General features: G+C 41.6%; 1 protein-coding gene across 6 annotated transcripts in view; it reads left to right on the top strand.

Annotated features, from left to right (window-relative positions):
• The first annotated feature begins 4871 nt into the window (after nt 1-4871).
• The window catches only part of LOC133403146 (voltage-dependent calcium channel subunit alpha-2/delta-1), a 90042-nt gene continuing 82635 nt past the window's right edge, over nt 4872-12278 (top strand). For all 6 annotated transcript variants that reach the window (XM_061677756.1, XM_061677754.1, XM_061677753.1 and 3 more), the window contains exon 1: nt 4872-5349. In XM_061677756.1, coding sequence (XP_061533740.1) covers nt 5261-5349 — 89 coding nt within the window. In that variant the 5' untranslated portion in view covers nt 4872-5260. The remainder of the gene's footprint in view (nt 5350-12278) is intronic.

Below are 12278 nucleotides of genomic sequence, written 5' to 3'. Positions count from 1 at the left end.
GCGAGGCGGGGTACACCCTGAACCGGTCCCCAGCCAATCGCAGGGTACATAGAAACAAACAACCAATCGCACTCACATTCAGCCCCACGGGCAATTTAGTCTTCAATCAACCTACCACGCATGTTTTCGGGATGTGGGAGGAAACCGGAGTGCCCGGAGAAAACCCACGCAGGCACGGGGAGAACATGCAAACTCCACACAGGCAGGGCTGGGATTTGAACCCCGGTCCCCAGAAATGTGAGGCAGATGTGCTAACCGGTCGTCCACCGTGCCGGCAGCTTGTATACAAATAGTAGTAATAATAAGTGAGTAATATTAGCAATAACTAATAACTGGCTCTGGACTGCCTGCCGACTCGTCAAGTGAAAAATTAAATGACCAATTAAATCTTTTGATCGCTACCAAGTTGTGTCTGTGAGCAAGAACTTCTGATTTTTAACAAATTGTGACACTTTTGCTAACTTACCGGTCCCACACTGACTTTCCGCGCCCTTTACATGGGGTGTTTATGTTTGTATACTGTATTTTTGTTTTAAAATTCTTATTACTGTTGTTTTTAATACCACTATTTGTGTGTGGGCTCCCTCTTATGGTTCATCAAAGAATCACCGAATTAAATGTCCAAATTGTACATAATGCTCCAGTACATTTATTAAGTACAGTTCTGTTGTATTTAACTTTGAAGTACAGTACAATACATTTGACTTTAATTGTTAAGAACTGTTTACTTTCCAACATTTATTTAGATACATTTTTCATTATTCCATTTTTTTCTCCTATATTTATGCAGTTATAATGTTTAAACTGTGCATAATGTTACAGTGGCTTACAATAATATTAAATATTGTATATAAGTGCTGCCTCCACGAGGGAAAACATAAGCCCTGCTTTTCACTGTCCTGCTCACTTTTTTAGACTCGGGGCTCAGCAAGTAACCACCTCCTAGCTCTTGCCCTAGTCGTCATGGTAACGAAAGTTCTACTCTGCTTTGGCCCTGCAGTAGAGGGGAGGCAGGGTGAGCAGTGTTTTATTTGCCTGAGACAGAACCGCCTCCCTAAATTAGGCTGATTTCAGCGAGGTTTGAAAAAGTGTTCTGTAAATTTTCATACTTCCATGTTTGCATTTTAAATAGTTTCTGTTGGATGTCAAGTATAAGGTCTGACATGTCAGATGAGCTCGTCATGGCTCCTGGTAGGTCTGAGCTTAATGTGAGCAATGCCTTTCCTCTGATGGTGTCTTTTACTCTAGTAGACGCCAGGTACTCTCTACCGTTAAGTAAATAAGCCCCAGAGCTGCAGCGTTAGCACAGATTAGCCTTAACTAGCAGCATTATCAAGGTTACCTTCCAATAAGTAGCACATCCTCAGTTGTCGACGTGATGGTGTTTGGTGGCGTGTCTGCTGCTAGTGCCACATGCTCAGATCCGCCCTACTAAATGCCTCCACGAGTGAAAATACAATCCGTGCTTTTAGTTTCTATATGAGGGATTGCTTTTTCCTCACTTTGGGCAAGTAGTGGATGCTTCCCTTGTCGCAACCCACTAACTCACCTGGTTAACAAAAATGTATTGATTTCAGCGAAACCCCAAAAACAAGCTGATATGTGTACTGTAATATTTTATTCTTGGGCTATTTTGACAAAAGAACACTGCCAAGACAGACCTTGGAACGTTTTTAAATAGGGAAATATATGCAGAATATGTCTCCTTTTAATGCAACGATCCCATGTAGAGCTGTGAAGTGATTATCATTACCACATTTTTTCAGTTATTCTCATTTTAGGAGGCGATACATTGTCAAAGCCTCGTATTCGAAATAAAGGTGTTGCTCGGATGAGTCTGACACCTATTACTCAGGATGTAGGGACATGTGTCCTTGATAATAAGAGAAAAAAAGTCTGCCTTCACTTTTCTCCTGGCTATTGTATCCCTGCACTCGTAAACCCTCTCCAGAAGCGACCATTCACATCTTTGCCATCACATCCCGGCGGAGCGGGGGGAGGTGCCTAAAAAGGTATCTCGGCAGAATTTGGAGAGGGGATGAGGTGATGAGATGAATGCAACAGTGTTTGTCGAGACCGGAGAGACAAAGCGGAAAGAAGACGGGGTAACGGGAAGAAGAGGAGGATGAGGAGGGTGAGAGGACACAAGAGATGGTGTGTGGTTGCCAGGCAACGATTGATAACCAAGTCCCTGAGCATCCTGCCTGTGCTGCCACACTCTTCCCCCTCCAGGGCTGCATTACACGCAGACACACAGCATGTTCAATTTCCCCCAATGAAAATGCTGATGATCGCCTAATTCAGAAGTGCCAACAGAAAAAAAAATAAGTTATCATTATATAATGCAGAATTTCGTAGGTTCTACGAAAGGATGAAATATCATGGTCAATGGCCCCATTTAGGAATAAAGGGCGCATACTTGATTGCGCACACAAACAGATGTTATCTACTCACCGGGCGCACCCAGGACTGCATTGTGGCAAACGGGTAAAATGTTGGTGCAGTTCATTCTGGGCATTCTGGGAGGAGTCGATGGAAATTGATTTGAAGGGCAAATGTAAACTGGCACCGCTGTGCGTGAGAATGGCCGTGCATTATTGTGGCGAGGAGGAAGCGTAGGCAAATCAAAATGACAGGCGACGCTTGTCTAAACATTTTTGAAATGCCAGAAACAAAAAATTAACCCTATCACGACGTACTGTCTCTTCAGCAATGCAGTTTTGGAGCTTCTGAATGATATAAGGCAGTGGTTCTGAAACTTTTTACACCAAGTACCCAATCAAAAAAAAAACGTATATATCATATAATATATGCCTAACTTTTTAGGCAGGTTTTCAGGCAGGTTTCATCCCAAAACAATTATTACAGATAATATGCAGTATAATGTATTTTTGTCACTGTAACCTTAAACACAGTTTGAATATTAACACTGTGAATAAATATAGGAAAAGAAAACATTTGATTCAATTAAAATGTATTGAACATAAATGTTAAAAAAAATTACTTAAATGTTTAAAAACAACCAGTTACTGAAGTTTAACTGCCAATGTATTGTACAGTACTTAATGGTTCAATACAATTGAACGTTAAAAGAATATACTGTACTTGAAAAGTATATAATGTAATGTACATGAAAGGTAACAAAAAAAAAAAGAAATACTGTACTGGTTTATAAAACACTTTAAACTGGCTGTATGCATAGCTACAATCGTGATTCTTATGTTTGATTGGATTTCATCTTTTAAATGTAATGTAAATGTAAATTGAATGAAGTGATTCTTTCAAATACCACTAGGGAGAGCGCGCGTACCACTAGTGGTACTCATACCACACTTTGAGAATCCCCGATCTAAGGGCTGACTTGGAGCCAATCACAAGAAGGAGTCACATGACAAGTCTGCATTTCCTTGCGTCTGGACCATTTCAGCGCATGGTGACAATTGGCACTTGCCTCTCTCAGATCAGTTTTTCCTGAGGTGCTGTCCCAAGTTAAATGCAATGTTATGCAGGATGGCTATATCCATCCAATTACCATTGAGTTAAATCCATTCAAATCATCAAATAATATTTTTCTGATACATAAAAATCATGTGTCAGATTTTTGTATTGTAATGGATCGCAACAATACAGTTTTTTAATTATATCATTGTAATTGATCAAAACTGAGCTATCATCCAAACATTCCAGTATTGGGGTTTCATTCATTTCACGCCAACAGCTGCAGTTTTCAACTAATTGAGGCTTCTTTCAGTACAGAATCAGTTGAAGACTAAATTGTCCATTGGTGTGAATGCTTGTTTGCCTACATGTAGCCTGTGATTGTCTACCAATCAGTTCAGGGTGAACCAGGCCACAATTCAGCGAGGATAGGCTCCAGCTCACCCACAACCCAAAAGAGATCAGTATACAAAATGAATGCATGGTACTAATTTAACTTCCTGAATTTTGACTCTGGAGGTTTCCTGCACTGTGGCTGCGATTTGCTTGGTAGATTTTACGTGTGAAATTACTCTGTCACCATTTGTTATTCTGTCACCGGAGCAATGATTATTCCCACGTAGCATTCACATTTTCATCTTGTCACTCTCAACTCAACCAGGGCGGCATCGTATTTCTTCTATTTGGTGGCACTATAAGGATAACGTACTGTTTTAAGGTTAGAAATTAAACTTGTCATTGATCCATAACAAAATTGGCCAATACCTGTCATAGCGGAAGGAAAGGAAGGACGTATAGATGAATAGATGGTTAGATGGAAAAAAGACTGGTAGAGATGGACGTATGAACAGAACAGATGGAGCAATATAGATAAGAGATTGGTAGAGCCAGAGAGAGCATGCATGAGCAAGAGAAAAAAAAGGAAGACAGGCTAGTAGAGAGAGAACAAGAGAGACTGGTAGAACGAAAGTGAGAAAACAGTAAGGAGAGAGAGAGGGGGGGAGTGGTAGGGGGATCAAGAGAGAGAGATACTGGAAGAGTGAGATGGAAAAGGAGAGACTTGGTAGAGTGAGTTAGAAATTTAGTTTGGTAGTGAGTGTGTGTGTGTGTGAGAGAGAGAGAGAGAGAGAGCGAGAGAGAGAGTGAGGAAGTGGTAGGGGGATCAAGAGAGAGGAAGGAAGAGAGATACTGGAAGAGTGAGATGGAAAGGAGAGACTTGGTAGAGTGAGTTAGAAATTTAGTTTGGTAGTGAGTGTGTGTGTGTGAGAGAGAGAGAGAGAGAGAGAGCGAGAGAGAGAGTGAGGAAGTGGTAGGGGGATCAAGAGAGAGGAAGGGAGAGAGATACTGGAAGAGTGAGATGGAAAATGGGGAGACTTGGTAGAGTGAGTTAGAAATGGAGAGTTTGGTAGTGAGAGAGAGAGAGAGAGAGAGGAAAGACTGGAAAAGAAAGAGAGAGAGGGAGTGACAGACTAGTTGAGAGAAAGTCGGACTCAGCTGAGACAGAGAGGGAGAGATCAAGAGAGAAAGATGTGGGGAGAGTGTGATAAAGAGACATACAGCTGCACACAGAGAGAGAGAGAGAGAGAGAGAGAGAGAGAGAGAGAGAGACGAGAGAGAGAGCGTGATGGAGAGAGGAGGAGGAGCTCCGGCGCTACCTGTCCTGTCGCCGCCGTCTGTTCTGCTGTCGCTCTGATCAGATTAGAAGCGTCCGAGGTCGCCAGCAGCGAGGAGCGAGGCGGGCGGCGCCGGCATACGGACGGAGCGTCATTCATCGGCCACCCCTTACCCAGCCACCCTCCACCGTCCCGCTTCCTTGTTTCCAATGGATACCTGCAAGGCGCCCGCCTGGGTGTTCCTGGTGCCGCTCCTCCTGAGCGCCTCTCGGGCTTCCCAGTTCCCCTCCCAGCTCCTGTAAGTATTTAATCCAATTGATTCCCTCCCTCTTTCTTGTTCCCTTGACTTCGATGGGCTCCTCCCGGTCGTGATTTGATTTGTATGTGGGTTGTCTGTCTGTGCAATCAATATGCGCGCGTGGGCTGGGAGGATGTCGCCCACCTCGAGTTCTATTGTCAGCACCGCGGTCATCATTAACCTTATCATCAAGTTGTTGCTCTTCAACTAGTTTGTCCTGCAGCTCAACTCGCTTTGACTCAACGGACACACGTGAAATATGATGTGATATTTTAGAGGCAATGTGCTGCGCTTTCATGATCATAACGTATAATATTTGCTACAGCGCTGGAAATAACAGGTCCCTTATGGGGGTGCATTATTAATCCGGTTCTATATTTAGGAACACATACAATGGGTTATATACTGTACACACCACTTAAAAACGATGAATAAGAATTTTTTTTATAGAGTGCTTTTAAAAAGGTTGTCAAAGGAACGGTACAGATTAAGAACAGAGAAAAAAAATATATTAAAAAAACAGGTAACAGAAAAAAGCTTGTAATAACAGATTTCATGTTTTTTTTTTTTTTTTTTAACTAATAAACTACAAATTGTGGACATCCATGCATTTCATTGGACAGCAACAATATGACTATTGTTTTATTATATCATTTCAATTTGACGTCACAAAACCACTCTCCTCATCGGTTTAGTTCTCATTAGTCACTGCATGATATTATTGACAAACCTTGGGAGTTTTGTATGCTTTACTATAACACAAATAGAGCAGTTTTAATATCATAAAAGAATGCAGTAGAGCGTTGCGCGTCATCTTCAAATTGGGAGCAGGTGAAAATTTTGTGATCACGTCTGCAGATAAGTGGCATTGGACGACTATCGTGTTGGTTGTACTGGTGTAACGTAATCACATTTGAAAGACAGATCTTTTAGGGCTGCGTTCGTAATTGAAAATGTTTGGAGTTATAGCTTGTTAGATTGCTGCCAATAAAAACGCTTGACTTTTTCACAGGTGAGCAAACTTTGGATCCCATCATTGCTAACATACGTTTTTGGATGGTGGGGGTGTGGTGGATTTGTTTACTCTGCTGCAGAGCGTATCCTGCATGTACAAATTATTAGGGGTAAGGTGTTTATTCAGGAGGACGACTTTCTTTGTTTTATAACAATAGACGCATTTCTTTTAATCATTCAAACTGATGCTCAAGTGAGAAATTTTATACACGCTGTGATGTCGCCGCCTCTATTAAGATGACGGCATTTACTGTATGAGGGATGAGGACTTTATTTCTCATATTTTTAATCATTCACACTCAAATTTAAGTGAGCAATTTTATATGAGTTGCAACTTCTTTCCATCAACTTTGGGTATGGTGTTTATTGTAATTACTGGTTGGTCCACCCTCAGTAGCAACAACTGAAATCAAGCGTTTTCCAGAATTGGCAATGAGTCTTCTCACATCTCTGTGGTTATATTTTGGCCCACGCTTCCTTGCAGAATTGTTTTAATTCAACAACACTAGACCTTTTTTGAGCATGAACGGCCTTTTCAAGTTTGACTTGCTGGTGTGTTTTGGACCGTTGACCTATTGCAAGAACCCAAGTGCGCTTAAGTTTGAGATCACAAACCGAATATTCTCCGTCAGGATTTTCTGAGCAGAATTCATGGTTCCATCAATCACAGCATGTGGTCCAGGACCTGAAAAACTACCACCACGTTCTTTTTCTGAAATGCTGTGTCATAGTTACAGCAGACGCAAAGGGACACACACCTTTCAGTCCATAGGATATGGACTTGAGTCTTGGGAATCCTTCAGATGATTTTTTAAAATGTATTTAGTTATTTATTTTATTTTTTGCAAAAGTAAGGTGACTCTTTATGTTCTTTTTGGTCATCAGTGGTTTTCACCTTGTAACTCTGCCATGTATGCAATTTTTGCCTATTCTCACCCTTATTGTTATGTCATGAACACTGACCTTAACTGAGGCAAGGGAGACCTGCAGTTCTTTAGATCTTGTTCTGGGTTCCTCTGTTACCTCCTGAATGAGGCGTCGCTGTGCTCTTGGGGTGATATTTGTAGGCCGGACACTCCTGGGAAGGTTCACCACTGTTCTATGTTTTCTCCATTTTTGGATAATGGCTCACTATGGTTCGCTGGATTTCTAAAGCTTAAGAAATGGCTTTGTAACTCTTTCCAGACTGATAGATGTCAATTGCTTTTTTCCCCTTATCTGTTCTTGATTTTTTGGGGGATTGTGGCATTTTATTGCAGCTTTTTGAGGTATTTTGGCCAGTGTCATTTTGTCAGACAGGTTCTACTTAAGTGATTTCTTGATTACACAGGTCTGGATGTAGTCAGGCTTGGGTGTGGTCAGTGAAAATAAACGCAGCTTTCCCAAAATTAGCTGCAATTAATTCATGATTTAACAAGGAGGGGCATTACTTTTTCACACAGGGTCAGGTAGCTTTAAAATGGATTTTGTCACATTGAAGTATTAAGTTGTGTTGTCTTTGGCGTTAGGCTTTGGAATTTTCTGTAACTACAGCTGCCATCAGGAAACTTTGTGTACGCTAGTGCCTGCATTCAATATGCACACACGTGCACGCTTCTTCGTCTTGTGGCAGGGACGGCGCACCGGCCCACCGTCCCATCGGCCTACCGGGATATCCCTGGTCCCCCCGTACACCAGTCCGCCCTTGAAACCCAAACCACAGAAAAAGCATGGATTGTATGTTCCCTCGTGGAAAGCAGCACTTCATCAACAGTTCGTCAATTAGTTTAGTGGATCATTGTCGAGCAGCGCTTCAGTCAGCAGTGTATCTCGCTTGAAAATTCACAGATCTTCACCCAGCCTAGCTCTTAAGTCATAGGTGGGAGAAACTTTGTGTGTGGGAAGGGTTTTGTAAATACAAATGAGCCACATCTCAGTTCTCACACAACACCCCAATGTCCCAAGTCTCAAAAGCAAGTACGCTCCATTTGCCAACTTAACAACTTTGTCGCTGTATTTTCGGAGTATTCAGACCCCTCAAACAGCTATTTTCACCAAGAAAACAACTAGCGATAAATGAAGAGATATTTTCTGGTGCTCTTGGAGACTTTTGGAGACTCTCCACAAGCTGCAGTCAGAGCAGGAGATGTTTACCTACAGCTTTTGGCTTTGACATGAGAGTGTGCCTGTAAACGTTGAGACTTGCCTATTTTCCATAAAACAACTAGCAACAAATCAAGAGGAATGTTCTGGTGTTCTTGGAGACTTTTGGAGACTCTTGAGACTCCCTCCCAGCTGCAGTCAGAGCAGGAGCTATTTACCCACAGTTTTTGGCATACTAGTGCTTCTGGGTTGTCAAGACTTACGTAGTTACATATGTACAAGTCACAAGTACTTACCTTGAGCTGACACCTCGATTGTTGTGACTCCGTGTGTTGCATTTAAAATCTTCCTACAGACTGATTATGTCCCTGACAATTATTAAGCATTGTATGCAAGTGACTTTTAATTAATTCATAATCATAATTTTATTTTTAACTCGAGCAAGAGTTTTCCGACTCTCCCATGCATTTATCACCGTGACAATGAGAAGGCCTCATTGCGGTGGCAAGCAATACGCCCGTCTCCACGTGCATACCAATGAGATGTAAATGGTTCATTTAGCCACACAGGAGATGAAGCAAAATAAATTAAAAAGAGGCGCTCGCAAGCCTCAGTTCATCCATCATTCGATTTACCTTCAAGGAATGGATAAGGGGGTGAGAATTATAAAGGGAGCAGCAGCTTGTTGCAGGGGTTTATTTGCATAGCGTAGTTGTTTTTTGGAACTATCCATGAAGTTAATTGTGAGAATCAAAATACAACCAGGGCGACACCTTTATAAATTCAATGTGCCTGAAGTTGTACAACTTCAACAAATATGCCTCTAAATATCACGTGACACTTCAATTCGTCTAAAGCGCTGACTCTCAAAATGTTGAATTTGGTAAGCGGGCTCCCACTAGTGGTATGTGAAAGAATCACTGCCTAAGTCAGTTTATTCATTCATTCATTCATCTTCCGTTCCGCTTATCCTCACTAGGGCGCGGGCGTGCTGGAGCCTAACCCAGCTATTTCTGGGCGAGAGGTGGGGTACACCCTGAACTGGTCATCAGCCAATTGCAGGGCAAATATAAACAAACAACCATTCGCACTCACATCCACACCTACGGGAAATTTAGAGCCTTCAATTAAACTACCACGCATGTTTTTGGGATGTGGGAGGAAACCGGAGCGCCCGGAGAAAACCCACGCAGGCACGGGGAGAACGTGCAAACTCCACACAGGCGGGGCCGGGATTGGAACCCCGGTCCTCAAAACTGTGAGGCAGATGTGCTCCCGTGCTACACCTAAGTAAATTTAGTTGTATTTAACTTTCAAGTTCAACCCTTTTGCTTACAATCTTGAACTGTTTTTAAATGATTATTTAGGTTCAATTTAACTTTTACGTGCATACATTTCAACTGAATCATTATTTGGGTAGTTGTTTTTTTATTTTCCTGTATTTAAACACAGTGGTAATGTTAACATGAACAAGAATTGTAGGCAAATTCCTCTTACTTTGACAAAATCCATTATGGAACTCACCCGAATGAGCCCCAATCTAAAGCAGGTATCCTAGACAGTTGGGCAACACTAAATTGTGAAGCATTTGTCTTGGTTACGCCATCTAATGTGGACAAAGAATGGAGTCAGCGTTTGATCTATTGGCCAGCTCATTATTCCCTCCAAAGTGACGGTGGTATCATAACATCTGTCTCTTGCTTTTCTTGCATTGTTTCCCCGTTTGCCCCCATTTGCTCTTCCTGTGTCGGAAAAACAACAACAGCAATGCGTCTGACCCACTTGCCTTTAGTGCGCCTGTGTTTAATTATGTGCTGCCGTTGTACCAGGGTACTGACTAATCAAAACACAGCAAGCTGAGCAGAAAGAATACAGTTCACCCCATCTAAACAGCAATTATTTTCATAATCTTCATGCATTTCTGAAGACTTTTTAATCAACTACACTTGCATTTACACTCGCATCCCTATGCTTCACCTAATGAAAAGCGATACAGTGACGACAGTTATTAATTTGTACCATTTGTGTTGTTGGTTGCAATCAATCAGCTGCAGCTAACCCCTTGCTGACTGGCACACGTTAGGAAACCGGCCACAACATTACATCAGATCCAATACTGGGCCTGTATTACAAATTCTGCCCCTGGAGTGCCTCCCTGCAGGGGTTTATGAGGAAATGCTCATGTTGCCAACAAAATTAATACAGTTGGAAAGTCTCGGGTCAAAACGAGGGTAATGTTGGTCGACTTTGTTCTGATTTTAAACTTTGAATGAAATTGCACAGCATGGTGTGCAAGTTGTTAGCACATTTGCCTCACTGTCGAGAGGTTCTGCTGGGGACAAATCTCAGCTCAGGGTTATCCATCTTCTTCCCAAATTGTAAAACATACAAGGTTGAAAGGTTCATTGGCGACTGTAAATAATCTATTGGTGTGAATGTGAATTATTGTCTAAATGTGCCTTAGGGAAGTCCGCTTAGCTCAATGCTAACAAATAATACAACACACCATAGACGGGCTAACAAATAGGCTTAGTGTCTCGGTGTTATAACTCTTAGAGCAATGACTATTTGAACACAAACGGTGGAACAACACATGTAGACAGACATAACATTACTCACAGGCATATATTCTTTATCCTCTGTGAAAACTGACCAATATTACTGCAGCTTACTGAGCTCAGTTGTGACCTCCTGTATTATACTGCCCCCAGGTGGCCAATGTACATACACCAGAAGGTGCTACATAGTGACAATGAATTATGATGCAGTGTTTCTTTGCATTCTATTTAATTATGTTATTACTATTTGTTTTTATAAAGTACAGTATTTTAGAGTGATGTTTTCTCTATTAAGAAAAATACACTGCATTTTTTATATGACAGGACAATCATGTCCTACAGGGTTTAGTCGTGTCTGAAGTCCTGATGGCGTTTATCAATCCGATAAACTACAGCAAGATGTAAGTCAGGCGGGATGTTGAAAATACATGATTTAAGGTGCCTCGGTATATATTAGCACACTGGAGAAATGTCCCGTTCCTTGGAAACGTAAACTGCGGAACACAGAGCTGACTTTTACTGTACAGCTTTCTCAGTCGAACAAGTCCTCATTCCACTCTACATTAACATACAAACTGGGAATATGATTAATTGTGCTGCTTTCAAATGCTAATTCAACATCCACAATCTGCACATTCAGGAGCATAAAAGAGAATGGCACGGGTAGGAATAATTTGATAAAATCAGAGTATCCCATAAATATGCTGCAGCAGCGATGAAGGCTCGTTGCCATACAGTATGTACTGTAAGGCCCTGAAATAGTCATATCGTGTGAAAACAAGCACTATATTGCTTTGACAGTTATAGCTGCAAGACATATTACCTTTACTTATCGCCATTTGCCAAATGCTCTTACCTTTAAAAAGGGCATTATTATGGAAAATTTACTTTTTAATGGCTTTTATAGAAATACTGTTTGCCGTGCTTGCCCACGCATCAACTGCAAAATTAAACAATCGCAAGGCATAAAAACCATAAGGCATCTCATATACATAATACGGCCCCAACATCAAGTTTTTTTCGCCCGTGAAGACGTCCAGCTTACTGTGGTAAAAATCAGGTCGAGTCAAGTGTTCACTAAATTTACTTAAGCAAGTCATACTGTAAGTCAAGTCATACAAACTTGTTCAGTCACAACATCAATTCTCACACTACTAGCCACACACATTTTGCACTCAGTGTCTGTACTTGTGTTAGTCAACTGTACTAACACATTCACAATCACAAAGATGCAATGGTATGGCTGCCTGTCTTTGCCAGTTTTATAGTGACAGA

The sequence above is a fragment of the Phycodurus eques genome, chromosome 5 (genome assembly GCF_024500275.1).
Source record: "Phycodurus eques isolate BA_2022a chromosome 5, UOR_Pequ_1.1, whole genome shotgun sequence".
Classification (NCBI taxonomy): Eukaryota; Metazoa; Chordata; class Actinopteri; order Syngnathiformes; family Syngnathidae; genus Phycodurus; species Phycodurus eques.
Note: the sequence above shows the minus strand (reverse complement) of the source record. Positions and strands in the feature narration are given on the sequence as shown.